This window comes from Ranitomeya variabilis, chromosome 5 (assembly GCF_051348905.1).
Source record: "Ranitomeya variabilis isolate aRanVar5 chromosome 5, aRanVar5.hap1, whole genome shotgun sequence".
NCBI lineage: Eukaryota > Metazoa > Chordata > Amphibia > Anura > Dendrobatidae > Ranitomeya > Ranitomeya variabilis.
The window spans coordinates 216850979-216869109 of NC_135236.1; the positions used below are offsets into that span (position 1 = coordinate 216850979).

The 18131-nt window shown below is 41.5% G+C and overlaps 1 protein-coding gene across 5 annotated transcripts in view; it reads right to left on the reverse strand.

The window, feature by feature from the left end:
* Positions 1-1567: 1567 nt before the first annotated feature.
* Positions 1568-18131, reverse strand: part of RAB27A (RAB27A, member RAS oncogene family) — a 114230-nt gene continuing 97666 nt past the window's right edge. For 3 of the 5 annotated variants that reach the window (XM_077263781.1, XM_077263783.1, XM_077263782.1), the window contains exons 4-6: positions 13074-13177; positions 6829-6952; positions 1568-3917 (exon numbers count right to left, since the gene is read on the reverse strand). In XM_077263781.1, coding sequence (XP_077119896.1) covers positions 3719-3917; positions 6829-6952; positions 13074-13177 — 427 coding nt within the window. In that variant the 3' untranslated portion in view covers positions 1568-3718. The remainder of the gene's footprint in view (positions 3918-6828; positions 6953-13073; positions 13178-18131) is intronic. The other 2 variants (XM_077263784.1, XM_077263785.1) reach the window with 1 other exon arrangement.

Here is an 18131-nt window from a genome sequence, read left to right on the forward strand (position 1 = left end):
GGGATGCAGCAGCACATGACAGGATCGGGGCGCAGGATGGAGCAGCACATGACAGGATGGGGGCGCAGGATGGAGCAGCACATGACAGGATGGACACCATATACCAATATAAATGCTCGCCACCCGGGCGTAGAACGGGTTCAATAGCTAGTTGTTCAAATAATACCGTACAATTTTGATTCACTGGGGTACGTATATAACAGTAGGCAGCGCTGAAAGAATAAACTCAGCTACTGATATATACAGGTGCTTCTCACAAAATTAGAAAATCATCAAAAAGTTAATTTATTTAACAGAGTGATCTATTTTAGGTGTTTATTTCTGTTAATGTTGAGAATTATGGGTTACAGCTAATGAAAACCCAAAAGTCATCTCAGTAAATTAGAATAATTATCAAAAAACACCTGTACAGGCTTCCTAAGCATTTAAAAAAGTCCCTTAATCTGTTCCACAATCATGGGGAAGACTGCTGACTTGACAGATGTCCAGAAGGCAGTCATTGACACACTCCACAAGGAGCAAAAACCACAAAAGGTCATTGCTAAAGAAGCTGGCTGTTCACAGAGTCCAAAAATAAAAATGTCCAGCTTCACCGAATCCGTGAAAAAGTTTTTTTTTTTATTCACAAACTTAAACATGGAGGATAAAAACTTCAGCACAAACCATATGGGTAAAAATCTCAACGCGTTTCTGGAGACCAAGCTCCCTTAATCATGTCATGATTAATAGGTGTCCACCTATCTACTCTCTTGGTTGCAGCCTTTATATTTTACAGGATCGCCATCTATCGCCTTACAATCTCCCATAGGATCTTAATTTTACTGGCAGTTTAAAGGGAACCTGTCACCCTAAAATTCGAGAATAAGCTGCGGCCACTGGCTTTAGGGGCTTATCTACAGCATTCTGTAATGCTGTAGATAAGCCCCCCGATGTATCCTGAAAGATAAGAAAAACGAGTTAGATTATACTCACCCAGGGGTGGTCCCGGTTCGGGTCCTTTCCCGGCGCCTGCGCACTTCAGTACTTTGCTCTGCCCTCAACAGGGCAAAGTACTCCTGTGCAGGAGCCACAGCAGGAAGAAAAGAAGAGGACGTCATCGCATGAAGATGGGAGGCGCCGGACCCGGACCTGAACTGGGACCGCCCCTGGGTGAGTATAATCTAACTCGTTTTTCTTATTTTTCAGGGTACATTGGGGGCTTATCTACAGCATTACAGGCACATGTTATCACTTTATCCTTGCATACAATCCCCTTTATGGATTTTTCATTATTAATATGGATTTTCAATAAATATTTGGTATATTTTACTCAAACACTTCTGCTTCCTTTTCTTTTTGGGTACTATAATGCCTTTGTATCTCTTGTATACTATCCTGACAACTTTCAACAATGAGATCCCTTTGCTGTGTTTTTAAGCCGTTTACAGACCATAGCGGTTGCTGTAAAATGCATAATAAATAATATATACACACACACACACTTTTAAATACATGTATATTATGCACACATACACAATTTATACATACACATACATGGGGCACAGAAAAAGGATACCAAACAAAAATGACTAACGTAAGACATCTTTATTCATAATAAAGTGATAATAAATTTTAATATACTTCATTTCTGAAAAACATCTGGACACAGACAATATACATGATCACATTGCCAACACTATGCCATTTAAGTATGTATTAAATCGGACTATAAATCTTTTCTTAGACCGACATAAAAAAGGAAACAATCTTCATCTTGTAACCAAGATGGCATGAGGCCCGGCCCAATATGACGCCACTGCTGTGCAATACAAGTACAAAGACAACACTTGAATAAGTAGATGTAGACAAACGGTAAATTGTATTTGGCACGGCAGTAACGAAGAAAACTCGTATCACTTTGGATGACTGCTTACAAAAGGCACCCATCAATGTTACCCCGAATGTCCACAGCAGATTCACCATTTAAGAGGAGTGAACGTCTCACAGGCACAAGATATATGGTTTAGTCCTCTTGACTACCAAGTTAGCACTAAAATTAAATCTAAAGCCTGCTGCAAAGAAAACACCAGGGTTCGGCAGTTCTTTAAAGACCAAGTTGTAATGCCAATGTACAGGAAAGTTACTGTCACTACTGATGGAGATGATCAGATCCAAATATTATCCAATGGAGCAGGGAATTGTATGGAAACAATCTATGGATTAATAAATAAGTGAGAAAGCTAGTGTCATGTATTCCATCTCCTCTGACATTTCGAGACTCCTGGTGTATGTGTAATGCTGTTCTTATATGCACATTGCATATTCTCATCTTTTATCCATTGGAGAAACATATGACTGATGTATCTAGAAGTTTTACTTATTAAATAGAAAAAAAAGCTTTTTATTTGGTCTATTTTAACCATTCACATCAGTTTCTAAACAGTGGAACTGGTCACGTAAATGCATATAAAAAAGGAGTACAATAATTGGCACAATTGAGGGAGGGATACGCTTGGCCGCTATATATTTCAGGTAGATAAAGGTTCGCTCATTCTTGCCATAATACATCCCAAAAATACAAAACCGGGAAATCAATTCAGTATTCTGGTTTGAGTCATAACATACAAGTAGTCGGCAGAGAATGGCTTTAATTACCGTAGTCATGACTGATCCACGTATGAGGTCACAGCTACATGTGATCGGAAAACTAAATAGTATTCTAGGTCACCAAAGTTTTAAATCAATTATTGCAGCCTAATGTACAGGATGGTCCCATATTATAATGGGGGAGGTATATAACATTCTATTGAATTGGAAGATATAGAAAGCTATAAAAAGTAAAATAAAAAAAGTCAAATTAAGATGATCTTCTGGTGTCACAATATACCTGTGCACAGTATTAGGGTCTCATAACCGTGGCCATCTGTCCCCAATAATAAATAGAACTGTATGTTTAAAAAGCAGTTCAAAAGGCAAATGGATGTTACCAATCAAAAGCCATGGTACAAAATCTTGGGTCTTATGGCATCTGGAAAGAAAGTAATGTTTTCCACCTATTTTATATAACAATATGGACATAAAAAGGGAAATTTAATATATAATATTACCAATCAGTATAATAAAAAAAGAAAGAATAGCCCCCAGCCAAGTGACCACCACAGGATTAAGGAAGAAGAAGCGGTAATTGACATCCATTAAATATGCAATTTTTAACCCAGCCTTTGTATTATCATGGCCTCTCAGAACATTGTGGCAGCATGTCTCACCAGGACCAATGTGGAACTGTCTCTGTCCTAAAGGGTCCCAAATGCAAATATGGCAATACAATGTCATCGCTTAGCAACAGCCCTGAAGAATTTTTGCTGGTTTTTATTCTGCCCTAAATTCCTGTTGAAAAATAAGAAATCGTATATATAATTTTTGCATTGTTAGCCGTGCACACATACATAAGAGGAGCGGAACAGGCATCGCTGGGAGACACGAAGACATCAGCAATACTGCTAAGGGGAAATGCTGGACGGCAACACTGTACAGAGAATACATGGCCGAGAGCAGCAACTTGTACATGTGGGGAAATCGCACATTCACACTAAGAAAAAAAACAGTAATGCTCCTGGATGTTTGGGAATGTTGTGCTAAGTTCTGAAGTAATGATAATAAAATGTATATTCAGAGATCATGACCACAGAACCCCAATGGCACTAAGGGCTGGCATTACGGGCTTATTTAAGGGGTGGTCTCAGCATCCACATTTGCCTTTGTCTTTGTCCTCATTTAACTGCTCAGTAGAGCTATGGCCATTGGACCGGACCACCCCTTGAGGTATCCAAGACTTGTCCACACACCGTTCCATCCGTTTCATGATCAGATCCAGTAAAGTATCCACTGCTTTATTCACATTGGTTCCATCTGCAGCACTGGTCTCAAAATATGCGATTCTGCCAAGAAAAAAAACCCAGCACAGTCAGGTTAACAGACAGCAGACAACTTTGTTATTGGGCGCATCTACCTCCTGGATTATCAGCCGTGACCCAGAGATGTTAAAGAGAACCTGTCACCAGGTTTGGCCAATATGAGTTACGGCTTCAGGGATTATCTACAGCATTCTATAATGCTGAAGATAAGTTCCCGATCAGACCTGCAAAAGAAGAAAAATAAATTATACTCACCTGCAGGGCGGTCCGTCCAATGAATGTCACAGATCCGGGTCCGGTACCTCCCATCTTCTTGTGATCGCTGCTCTCCTGCTTGCTTCATGGCTCCCCGGCATCGGGCTCCTGCGCAGGCGTGCTTATCTGCCCTATTGAGGGCAGAGCAAATTCCTGCAGTGCGCAGGGCCTCTCTGACCTTTCCTGGCACCTGTGCACTGCAGTACTTTGCTCTGCCCTCAACAGAGCAGATAAGTACGCCTGTGCAGGAGTCTGATGCCGGGGAGCCAAGAAGCAAGCAGGAGGGTGACATCGCAAGAAGATGGGAGGCGCCGGACCAAGACCAGTGACACCCATCAGACCGGACCGCCCCCAGGTAAGTATAATAAAAGTTATTTTTCTTCTCTTGCAGGTCAGATCGGGGGCTTATCTACAGCATTATAGAATACTAGATAAGCCCTGAAGCCGTAACTCGTATTGGCCAAACCCGGTGACAGGTTCCCTTTAAAGAGAACCTGTCAGCAGGATTTTGTAAATTAAAAGACATGGCTGTAAGGGCCCCTGATTTAATACTGATTATATTGATACCTTTAGGGAAGAAATCCGCTTTGTGGTTCTTCTCTAATGACCATCTGAAGTTTTCTGCCAATTATATTTCGGCGCACAGTGGCTGCACTGTAAGCGGGGTCTTCTCTTTCCTGTCTGACGTTCCCCAGCCTGTCACCTTGAAGAGGAGACTTCCAATGGAATAGGTAGGCAGAGGGGCTGGTTAACCAACAGAAAGGAGAAAGACCCAGAGTGCAGCCCGGACCCTGGGGACCGAAATCTAGTTAGCAGAAATCTTCACATGGTCATTCATGAAGAACATCTCGCCAAATTAATGTCACTATAGCCATATCTTTACCTTACATTACACAGTTGTGCTGACATGTTCCCTTTGACTTGACAGAACAAAAATACGCATCATCTTTTTATTGAGAGTTCTGTAGTAGGCCGTTCTTATTAGTTGGGAGATTTTTGAATGTATCTACATTAGAAACATCATCTTCCCATGCTGTATAAACACAGTAGGAATTGGTGGAGGAGAGAGGAGTTTCCCTATATCTACAAATGTACTGCGCTTCCAATATATTGAATCTACCACGGACACACACATGCGCATTTTAAAATGTAACAGCACTTTCAGGTAACCTTTAGGAATAATCTGTGTACACACAAGAGGTTTAAGACTTACAATAATGTCCACATGGAGTCTTTTGTAGAGTTTTCGGAGCAGAAGCTTTAAGAATTTTTGTGCAAATACCCTTAGTGGTTTTCCTCCATGCAGCACCTAGAAACTACAGCAATTTCAACTAGTGTTCTAGGGTCTAAGCTTTAATAGGCAGCAAGTGTAATTTGATTCCTTGCTTAAGACAGAGCTGAGGTTTTTTTGAGAATGATCAGTGGAAGAAAAGGGGTAACGTTTCTCCTTATGGAGAGTGACATACCAGCTGGCTTGTCAAGGTAAGGAGGCTTATTCGCCGTGCAATGCTCCTCTGGGAAAATAAATATGCAAATTGCCTCTTCTGAGAAAAAGAGGACTTAACTCTATAGCGCCACCTGTTGGAAGTACTTCCAACAGGTGGCGCTATAGAGTTAAGTCCTCTTTTTCTCAGAAGAGGCAATTTGCACAGTGGAAGGAAAAAAAGGGATTGATTTTTATCAATGACTCATTACATTATTGCGCCACAAGGGGGTGCTAAAAATGTAATACTTGCAAGTATTTAGAATGGCTACAGCTATAAGCCACTAAACAAGGTTCGTCCACTACCTAGACAACCCCTTTTAAAATAAAGTAGTACCCCATGTAAAATAAAAACAGCATAGGCAGCTCCCGTACTAGCAATGTCGGTGCAGGGCCACCCATGACATTGTTATGTCACGTGAGCCCTGCAGCCAATCAATGGTCACTATTGGGCTCTATGCTCCCAAACCCCTGAGACGGAAGTTAGATAAGCGGAAGAAGTGAACACTAGCCGCAAACAGGCTGCAGGGCCCGTGTGCCATAACAATGCCATGTGAACTTCGGCAGACCCTGTGCCAACTGAATCATCTCCTGTACCTGGAACGTGGCTGGTGCAAGAGGTGATTATCGGTTATTTTTCCAGTTACCACAAGGAGTACTTGGGGTTGCCAGGTAGTGGCTGAATTATCTAAACAGCGTTTTCACGTGTACCACTACTCCAACTCTTAGCCGATTAAAGCAAAAAAAAAATAGAAATACACTGCAATTTAGCAAAAATGTGGAAAAAAACCAAAAACGGTTTTGCCACAGTTTTAGAAGAAAGTAAAAAAAAAATGTCAGCAAATTTCTGCATATTGTGGCAAAGAGACACAAACCGGCCCGTGAGAGAACACCTTTACAACATGCCTGTATTATTTATTGAGTTTAGAAGCAGAAGAGGACTGCCGTGGTCACCTAAATGTTACCCCCCAATACTCCCACACATCACTGTACTCACACACCAACAAACATGGGCTAAATAAAAAGGCTGTTTGCTATCATTTTGTTGATCTTTAATGCAAAGAAAAAAAATCTGATCCCGTATTGCCTGAATGTAATAAGCTCTACACATAGCATTGTGCGCTCCAGTCATGGGAATCCCACCGAACAGTGAAAGTGAATGTCAGCGGGAACAATTATAGGAAGGAAACTGCTCACCCATATTTCTCTGCAAATTCCTTTGCCTCTTCTTCCTTAACTGCTCTCTGATCCTCCAGATCGCTTTTATTCCCACACATCACAATGTCTGGGTTTTCACAATATGCATGGATTTGCAACTGGCCTATGAAATAAAAAGAATACATAATTGGTAAGCTTGTTTTCAGCTTAAAAGCACCACGCCAAGAGTTTTTTTTTTGCTTTTTTTTTTTTCTTCTTTAGTGCTAAAGTGGGGGTTTTAATCCAAGTTCCTGCCCCTAGTATTATACTCACCTGCCGCTGTCTTCTGCTCTTCCTGGCGCTGCTCTGGACCAGCTCCGCCATCTTGTGACTGCAACTTCTGACCGGCTGGACGTCAGAGGTAATGGTCACATACTAAGGCTCTCACAGACTTACATTGAGAAGGGACGACCGGCTCGCCCAGCAAGCACTGGAATGATCAATGATGCCCAGAGCAGCACCGAAAACAGATGAAGGCAGCGGCTGGTGAGTATAATACTAGGGACACATACTAGCTTAAATAAGCAATACCACTCTGGCGGTGAAAGACAAAAACACATGAGTGCTCTCATTTTCCATTTTCAGAAGCTTTGGAAGACTGACCACTAGCAAGGTTATGCCGCTGGTCTGACCTGAGCGCTCTGCCAGGGTCCTAGCAGAGACTGCTTTCCCTCTGCAGCATGAGGAGAAGCACATGAAGACTGAAGCTGATTGGATGCAGCCATCTTCAGAGCGGAGCTTTTAGGATCTGAGCATGGAGCTTGCTAGTGCTCCTTACCTAGATAACCGGACACGAAGACTGCAGGGTGGCCGGTAACCCAGGCAACAAGCAGTAAACTAGAGAATAAGCAATCACTGAATGACACAATCCTCCGTTCTTGAGAATAGAGAGAGGATTTTTAAAAAGATATAAATTGCAAACTTTTTTTCATTTTAACCATTTAAAGAACTTCAATCACCCCTTCATGCATGTATGTTTGGCTTAAAATAGTGTATGCAATTTTGAAAATTATTTTTAGCCAAAAATTAAAAAAATAAATAAATTAAAAGCCCTCCAAAGGCGTCCATATCTTTTAAAAGACTACCTGGGACAATTATCTTTTGCTATGGGCCCAAGAACTTACAAGCAGGTACTTAGCAACTACCTGTCTGTTCTGCCAGGCGGAGATCTCTGCCAGCTCAGAGTGGTCACTGACCGTTCCTGCGGTTTCTGCCGAGTTCACGTTGACAGGGCAGTGACTTCCCTTCGGCTCTGCTGAAGCCATGCCGATTGCAGTTACGCAGTAGGGAGCTGGCAAACTTTGCAATTTCATAAGGGTAAAAGGCGAAAATGAACAGTAGAATTTGTTGTGCAATTTCTCCCAAATACACAGATACCCCATATGTGGTGTAAAACTACCGTTTGGAGGCACAGCAGGGCTCAGAAGGAAAGGGACCATTTGATTTTTGGTTTGAATAGATAGCGGACCCCATTTCACATTTGCAGAGCCCCTGATGTGCCTAAACATGGAAACCCCAACAAGTGACACCATTTTGGACAGTAAGGGGAATCCCATAGCATCCCTGAAGAAGGTAGTGGTGAGGCTATGAAACCTGAAAGAGGGGTGACAGGGCAAGGAGAGCGTTAAATATTTTGTCATATGGAGCTTGTGGGGGAAAATGTGCTGCGGCACTGTTAGTTAGGCAATCCCAGCATGTGTTGCAGCTGTCTAACAGCAGGAATTGTCGCGACTTGAACATATTTTTCGAGCACACCGAAGACACTCTTAGCACCCGAGCATGCACAAATGAGAAATTATCCAGGCATGTTCACTCATCATATAAATCATCACTCTGCGGGGAGAAAATTAACTTTAGGCTACTTTCACACTAGCGTCGGTACGGGGCAGTCGCCATGTGTCGGCCCGACGTACGTTGTGAAATAAATGAACAACAGGGGCAGCAGATGCAGTTTTTCAACTCATCCGCTGCCCTATTGTAATGTCCGAGGAGGAGGGGGCGGAGTTTCGGACGCGCATGCGCGGTCGGAAATGGCGGACACGACGCACAAAAAAAGTTACATGTAACTTTTTTTGTGCCAACGGTCCGCCAAAACACGTGTCCATACGTCGCAATGCATCGCTAATGCAAGTCTATGGAGGAAAAACGCATCCTGTGGGCAACTTTGCAGGATGCGTTTTTTTCTCCAAAACAACGCATTGCGACATCCGTCACACAACGCAAGTGTGAAAGTAGCCTTATTCCCCCTGCAGCATTCGGGTTTCCAGTGATGGGGGTTAAGGTCAGGCAGGTTAGTAAGGATATTATCCTGCAGATTAACCAGATATCTGCAGGATAATAGCTTTTTTATGGCGACAAATTCCCTTTAAGAGAAAATATACTTTGAAAACCAGCCCCGGTCCGCTTTTCCCAGCACCACAGCTGCCCAGTAACAGATTTTTCCATTTGTACACAAGAGGGAGAAACCAGCCAGTCAGTCAGTCACCTGCAGCAGCAATGAGAAGAACTAACTGGGGGGCATAGCCAGCCTAGCGTCATCTCCCGCTATGGTCTCTGGTTGGATCTGGACGCGGTTTAGGCAGCATTAAACCTTCCTTTAAGCCAAGCCTGTCGATTGGGCCCTCCACAACAGTCACAGTCTCATGGGAAAATTTAGTGCCCACCAATGGGAAAGTAGACGCCTAGCTATGTTGTTAAGTATTTAATCCACAAAACAAAATAAAAAAAAATTGCAGAAGTAAAATGTCAAGTATGTGATATGACAAACTAGTGTGATTGGAATGTGATTCTTTATAGGTCTTATTCCAGCACCGAGGCATCACAAGCCGTGTGAGAGAGATTACTTGTAAAAGAACAAATGAGGTGAAAGTTCTGTTTGTGCTGCTGTTTCCATAACTAATAGTCAGTCCTTGATCTTGGGTGGGAATCAAAACTCCCTCTAAGACAGCACTGTGTTTGCACAAGAGGAGGGTGTAACAAGTTATTTGCTAGATGAAATACCACAGGTCTTGTTAAGCTTCCCTTAACAAATAAAATATGTAGATAGAGTAGCCGTTGCAAACAGAACAAAGTTTCACACTAACTAGTAAATGGCTTGGAAGGTTAACCTTTAGTAAACCGATACTTAAAGGGGTTGTCCGAGCCAAATCGATAAGTCTGTAGTCACTTTCTGTGACTACAGACTTATGAATCCCCCCAGCGCACGTACTGTGCACCGCAAGTATTTGCTGGTTTCTGAGCTGGGACTGAACAGTATGTATGTGTTATACATACTCCCGGCCAGAGCCTGTCTAGTGGGCACAGCCTTGTTCCATAGACTGCACCCTCTAGTCGGCCACATCACTATTGGGGGTGCAGCCTGGTTAAATACAAGTGTATAGCGCGAGGCCGCACCTACAAGTCAGATAATGTTCAGGGGTATGTATAACGTGTACATACCCTCCAGTCCCGGCTCAGAAACCAGAAAATTACTGCAGCGCACAAAAAAAAAGTCTTCTCAGCGTGCCTCAGGAGATCAGCCATGAGCCCCCTTCCTTGTCCTGTGCCTGGCTGTAAGACAACTTACTATGACTGGACTAATAATTCCTTCACGCCCAAGCTTTTTTTCCACCTTCCTGACAAGGCCAATTTATTCAATTCTGACCACTGTCACTATGTGGTAACAACTCTGGAATGCTTCAGTTGATCCCACTGACTTAAGATTGTTTTTTTGTGACATTTTACTTCAAGATAGTGGTAAAATTTATTTGATGTGACGGTTTATCCGTGAAAAAAAATAAATACATAAAAATGAAATTTGGGGAAAATTTTGCAATTTTCAAACTATACATTTTTATGCCCTTAAAGCAGAGATGTTTCACACAAAATAGTTAATAAATAACATTTACACACATGCCTAATCTACATCAGCACAATTTTTTAAACCATTTTTTGTTAGGAAGTTGTAAGGGTTAAAAGATGTTTATAATAAATTTACAAAACAATTTTTTCCGAGGGACCACATTACATTTGAAGTGACTACACCTCAATGAATTCATCTATGGTGCAGTGATTATATTGACACCACAGGTCTGTCACAGAATTTTATAGCATTGGGCAGTGACGAAAAAATAATTACATTTTTACCACCAAGATAGTGCGTTAGCCCTAAATTTAACATTTTTATACTGAGAAATGGTAAAAATTGCATCAAAACTTGCCCTACAATTTCTGCTGAATGTAGAAATACCCTATATCTGGCTGTACAGCATTGCTTAGCCACACTGTGAGACTCTGAACGCACGGAGCGCCATTTGCCTCCTGGAGCGCAGCATTTTCCTAGAACAGTTTGCGGACTCCATATACAGAGCCCCTAATTGCTAGAAGAGCAGAGTTCCTCCCTCAAGTGACCCCATTTTGGAAATTATAACCCTTTGGGAATTTATCTACAGGTGTAGTGATGATTTTCATTCCATGGGTGTTTTCCAGAAACAAGCAGTAGTTCATGTTGCTGAGTGAAAATTGCAAACTGCCACTGTAGTGACCAGTACGCTGTAGCGACCAGTACATTAAGCCAAGCACATGGTTCTGGAGACGCATACCTGTAAATTAGGCGGGCTCTCATCACCACAGAAATGCCCAACATGTGGGCGGTAGATGTGCTTTAGGCACATAGTGGGGCTCATAAGAAAGTGGGCATTTGGGAGTGCAACATTTACCAATTTTTTATTTTATTTTTTTTTTGGGGGGGGGAGGAGTCAAGGCGCTTCTCTAGAGCCTTCGTACTACCAGTAATAGGGAAATCCACCAATATTTCCATTGACAGACCTGAGCGGGGGACTTTTTGTGAATTGCGTTGAAACTTTTATTGGGAATATTTTACATAAAACTTAGGATCACATTTATCCAGCACTCTACACTGAGCACTTACTTTGAAGTTTCTATCTAGATCTCTGAGTGACGTGACAGATGAAACCCCCGAGGGATCCATTCACTATAATGAGTCAGCGGAGTTACCCTGGACTCTGTTCAGCGCTGCCATTTTCAGAAGTGCACAAAACTGTGGTCGACCGCGCTTTTACGCTTACCTAAAAAAAAAAAAAAAAACAATACACTGCCTGATCACAGGTCCTATGGTGTCCAAAGTGCCTCCATCTCCCTCATTATAGGGCATCTCCCACCAGGGGTTCTTTCTGAATCCCGTGTTTCAGAGATTTACACAAACCCCGATGTAAGCGCTCAGCGTAGAGCACAGGATAAATGTGAGCCGAGCCTTACTGCGAATGAATGAACAAACGAACAGCAAGTGAAGAATTGGTTTTATTTTTTACAACATTCCTCGTGCAGTATAAGTGATTAGGCAAATTTATTCTCCAACCTTTTATCGGTCATTGGAAAGAGGACAGAACTTGGATGGCATCAGAGTGTGGTCTGATTTTTTCATGGGCCAATAGACTTTCTTTGCAAAGTTTGATCTGACACTTTAATGAGTATAAGGGTAAATTCACACAGGGCGTTTTTTGCTGTTTTTTATGCTAATTTTCAGCTGCTTTTTACAGTACCAGCAAAGCCTTTGAGCGTTCAGAAATCGCATGCACACATATTGGTTTTTTTGTGTGAGTTTTTTGTGTCAGTATTTTGTGCTTTGCTGCTTTTTTTGACAGAGCATGTCACTTCTTTCAGGGTTTTTGCTGCGTTTTTCTCCCATTGACTTGAATGGGTGTTGAAAAAACGTAGCAAAAACGCAGGTATCATTATTTGCTGCGCTTTAGCTGCTGAAAATTCAAGGACATTAGCATGGACAAAGAGAAAAAAACGCACCAAAAAAACACCAAATACGCAACAAAAAAGCACCAAAAATGCACCTAAAACTGCGTTTTTGCAGGTTCTTTCAAGCAAAGAAATCAGGTTTTGCTGCAGAAAAAAAAGCAGAATAAATGCCCTGTGTGAACTTACCCTAAGACATGTAAACATCCCCATAGGCCGTTATAGGTAAGAGACAAACTGATGTGCAAATGAGCCCCAAGTCTCACTATTTTATTTTGGCTTTGATTATTATTCTACCAAATTTTATTTCCCTTACCACCATCTTTGTCAGTTTTCCTTTTGTACAATAATGATTATTCTGATGTAATAATCACATACCAAGAATCTTAAAATAAGCAGTCATGCAAGCCATAGAGCCTAATATAGAACTCAAGCACTCTGATCACAAGGATCCCCCCAGATACCACCTAGAAGAAACAACCAGAATAAGGAGCACTTACTTATCCAATTCCTGGCATTCAAGAAGCTCTGTTCATTTGTTAAGTCAAAAAGTAAGAGGAATCCCATAGCATCCCTGAAGAAGGCAGTGGTGAGGCTGCGAAACCTGAGAAAGGGGAAAAAGGGTTAGGAGAGCGTTAAATACTTAGTATGGAGCTTGTCGAAGCAAATGTGTTGCTATACTGACAATACAAATTCCACCTGCCTCACAAGTTTATTTCCAGTTTACCAAGTTATCATTTCCTAAAACTCTAGCATGGAAAATTACCAACAAGCATTGTACATGGATACAAATGTTCAGTACCCAGCATATCAAACATGGACAATACAATTATATAGATTGTAATTTTTATCCATATATAACTTGTGATGAACATTTGCATTTTTATTAATTTTTACGATAAAAATTCAGTATTTCAGAAATAGGTCTATATGTACAGACTATGTAATAGAGAGATTTGAAAAGCATTTCCAAAACACATTTAGGAAAAAAATAAATAAATTTTGATATGTCATGATACGCCAAGTAATTTAAAAAAACAAAACATACTACAGAATAATAATAATAATAATAATAATAATATGGATAGGAGTACATGCACCCGTCTCTAATACTTGGTTGCACAACCTTTGGCAATAAATGACAGCATGTGTACATTTTTGTAGCTTTGTGCACTTGCCTACTGGTAGTTTCTTCCACTATAAGGGCACAATGTCTTTCAAGTGGGTTATCTGTAACCTGCCCCAAAAAAGCGCTAAACACCAAAACCAGCTTGTTGCTCACATGTTCAGGTTTTTGAGCGGCTTCAGGTTTCCATAGCCACCTAGCGGTTAGAAGAAGTGACCTGACCATTCTCCCGCCGGTTTCAGCTTGGAAGCTGCTCACTAATTGTATATGCCAGTGATAGGGTAAAAAAAAAAAAAAAGGAAAAAAAAACTGCCATCCTTAAAACCTCCGCAAATAGTGACAGAAAAGCCCCCCCGCACAAAACGAATATTACCTCTACAGGCAGGAAAACCTTTTTCTTTTGAGGATCCACATTTTTTCCCATACATATTATATATTGTGTTATTTAACCCCTTAGTGACAGAGCCAATTTGGTACTTAATGACCGAGCCAATTTTTACAATTCTGACCAGTGTCACTTTATGAGGTTATAACTCTGGAACGCTTTATCGGATCCCGCTGATTCTGAGATTGTTTTTTCGTGACATGTTGTACTTCAAGTTAGTGGTAACATTTCTTCGATATTACTTGCGATTATTTATGAAAAAAATGGAAATATGGCGAAAATTTTTAAAATCTTGCAATTTTCAAACTTTGTATTTTTATGCCCTTAAATCAGAGAGATATGTCACAAAAAATAGTTAATAAATAACATTTCTCACATGTCTACTTTACATCAGCACAATTTTGGAAACAAATTTTTTTTTTGTTAGGGAGTTATAAGGGTTAAAAGTTGACCAGCAATTTCTCATTTTTACAACACCATGTTTTTTTTAGGGACCACATCACCTTTGAAGTGATTTTGAGGGGTCTATATGATAGAAAATAACCAAGTGTGACACCATTCTAAAAACTGCACCCCTCAAGCTGCTCAAAACCACATTCAAGAAGTTTATTAACCCTTTACGTACTTCACAGGAACTAAAACAATGTGGAAGAAAAAAATTAACATTTTACTTTTTTTTGCAAACATTTTACTTCAGAACCATTTTTTTTAATTTTCACAAGTGTAAAAACAGAAATTTAACCACAAATTTTGTTGTGCAATTTTTCCTGAGTACGCCGATACCCCATATGTGGAGGTAAACCACTGTTTGGGCGCACCGCAGAGCTTGGAAGTGAAGGAGCACCGTTTGACTGTTTCAATGCAGAATTGGCTGGAATTGAGATCGGACGCCATGTCGCGTTTGGAGAGCCCCTAATGTGCCTAAACAGTGGAAACCCCCCACAAGTGACACCATTTTGGAAACTAGACCCCCCAAGGAACTTATCTAGATGTGTGGTGAGCACTTTGAACCCCCAAGTGCTTCACAGAAGTTTATAACGTAGAGCCGTGAAAATAAAAAATCGCATTTGTTTTCACAAAAATGATTTTTTCGCCCACAAATTCTTATTTTCACAAGGGTAACAGGAGAAATTAGACCACAAAAGTTGTTGTGCAATTTCTCCTGAGTACGTCGATACCCCATATGTGGAGGTAAACCACTGTTTGGGCGCACCGCAGAGCTTGGAAGTGAAGGAGCACCGTTTGACTTTTTCAATGCAGAATTGGCTGGAATTGAGATCGGATGCCATGTCGCGTTTGGAGAGTCCCTGATGTGCCTAAACAGTGGAAACCCCCCACAAGTGATACCATTTTGGAAACTAGACCCCCCAAGGAACTTATCTAGATGTGTGGTGAGCACTTTGAACCCCCAAGTGCTTCACAGAAGTTTATAACGTAGAGCCGTGAAAATAAAAAATCTCATTTTTTCTACAAAAATGATCTTTTTGCCCCCAAATTTTTATTTTCACAAGGGTAACGGGAGAAATTAGACCACAAAAGTTGTTGTGCAATTTCTCCTGAGTACGTCGATACCCCATATATGGGGGTAAACCACTGTTTGGGCGCACCGCAGAGCTTGGAAGTGAAGGAGCACCGTTTGACTTTTTCAATGCAGAATTGGCTGGAATTGAGATCGGATGCCATGTCGCGTTTGGAGAGTCCCTGATGTGCCTAAACAGTGGAAACCCCCCACAAGTGATACCATTTTGGAAACTAGACCCCCCAAGGAACTTATCTAGATGTGTGGTGAGCACTTTGAACCCCCAAGTGCTTCACAGAAGTTTATAACGTAGAGCCGTGAAAATAAAAAATCTCATTTTTTCTACAAAAATGATCTTTTTGCCCCCAAATTTTTATTTTCACAAGGGTAACAGGAGAAATTAGACCACAAAAGTTGTTTTGCAATTTCTCCTGAGTACGTCGATACCCCATATATGGGGGTAAACCACTGTTTGGGCGCACCGCAGAGCTTGGAAGAGAAGGAGTGTCGTTTTACTTTTTCAATGTAGAATTGGCTGGAATTGAGATCGGACGCCATGTCACATTTGGAGAGCCGCTGATGTGCCTAAACAGTAGAGACCCCCCACATATGACACCATTTTGGAAACTAGACCCCTTAAGGAACTTATCTAGATGTGTGGTGAGCACTTTAAACCCCCAGGTGCTTCACAGAAGTTTATAACGTAGAGCCGTGAAAATAAAAAAATCGCATTTTTTCTACAAAAATGATCTTTTTGCCTCCAAATTTTTATTTTACCAAGGGTAACAGGAGAAAATGGACCCCAGAAGCTGTTGTACAATTTGTCTTGAGTACGCCGACACCCCATATGTGGGGGTAAACCACTGTTTGGGCGCATGGCTGAGCTCGGAAGCAAAGGAGCGCCATTTGACTTTTCAATGCAAAATTGACTGGAATTGAGATCGGACGCCATGTCGCGTTTGGAGAGCCCCTGATGTGCCTAAACAGCAGAAACCCCCCAAAAGTGACCCCATTTTGGAAACTAGACCCCCCATGGAACTTATCTAGATGTGTAGTGAGAACTTTGAATGCCCAAGTGCATCACAGAAGTTTATAATGCAGAGTCGTGAAAATAAAAAATATATATTTTTTAACAATAAAGATTTTTTAGCCCCCAAGTTTTTATTTTCACAAGGGTAACAAGAGAAATTGGACCCCAAAAGTTGTTGTCCAATTTGTCCTGAGTATGCTGGTACCCCATATGTGGGGGTAAACCACTGTTTGGGCGCATGGCAGAGCTCGGAAGGGAAGGAGTGCCATTTTGGAATGCAGACTTTGATAGAATTGTCTGCGGGCGTTATGTTGCCTTTGCAGACCCCTAATGTACCTAAACAGTAGAAACCCCCAACAAGTGACCCCATTTTGGAAAATAGACCCCCCAAGGAACTTATCTAGATATGTGGTGAGAACTTTGAATGCCCAAGTGCTTCACAGAAGTTTATAATGCAGAGTAGTGAAAATAAAAAATATTTTTTTTCCCACAAAAAAGATTTTTTTAGCCCCCAAATTTTTATTTTCACAAGGGTAACAAGAGAAATTGGACCCCAAAAGTTGTTGTCCAATTTGTCCTGAGTATGCTGGTACCCCATATGTGGGGGTAAACCACTGTTTGGGCGCATGGCAGAGCTCGGAAGGGAAGGAGTGCCATTTTGGAATGCAGACTTTGATAGAATTGTCTGCGGGCGTTATGTTGCCTTTGCAGACCCCTAATGTACCTAAACAGTAGAAACCCCCAACAAGTGACCCCATTTTGGAAAATAGACCCCCCAAGGAACTTATCTAGATATGTGGTGAGAACTTTGAATGCCCAAGTGCTTCACAGAAGTTTATAATGCAGAGTAGTGAAAATAAAAAATATTTTTTTTCCCACAAAAAAGATTTTTTTAGCCCCCAAATTTTTATTTTCACAAGGGTAACAAGAGAAATTGGACCCCAAAAGTTGTTGTCCAATTTATCCCGAGTACGCTGATCCCCCATATGTGGGGGTAAACCACTGTTTGGGCGCACGGCAGAGCTCAGAAGGGAGGGAGTACCATTTGACTTTTTTAGCGCAAAATTGGCTGTCGTGTTTGGAGACCCCCTGATGTACCTAAACAGTGGAAACCCCCCAATTCTAACTCCAACCCTAACCCCAACACAGCCCTAACCCTAATCTCAACCCGATCCATAATCCTAATCACAACCCTAACGATAATCACAACCCTAACCCCAAAACAGCCCTAATCTCAACCCTAACCATAACCCTAATCAAAACCCTAAATCCAACACACCCCTAACCCTAATCCCAACCGACGCAAGTGTGAAAGAAGCCTTAGGCTACTTTCAGACATAGCGCATTTTTGAGCGCTATTTTGCGGGCGCTTTTCAAAAATGTGCAATGTCATTTTCGTCTGCCGGCAAAGTGAATGAGAAATTCACTTTGCCGTTCAGACACACCGCAAAAAAACGCGGCGCTTTTGTCTGCAAACACGCCGGCGTAAAAAGAATTG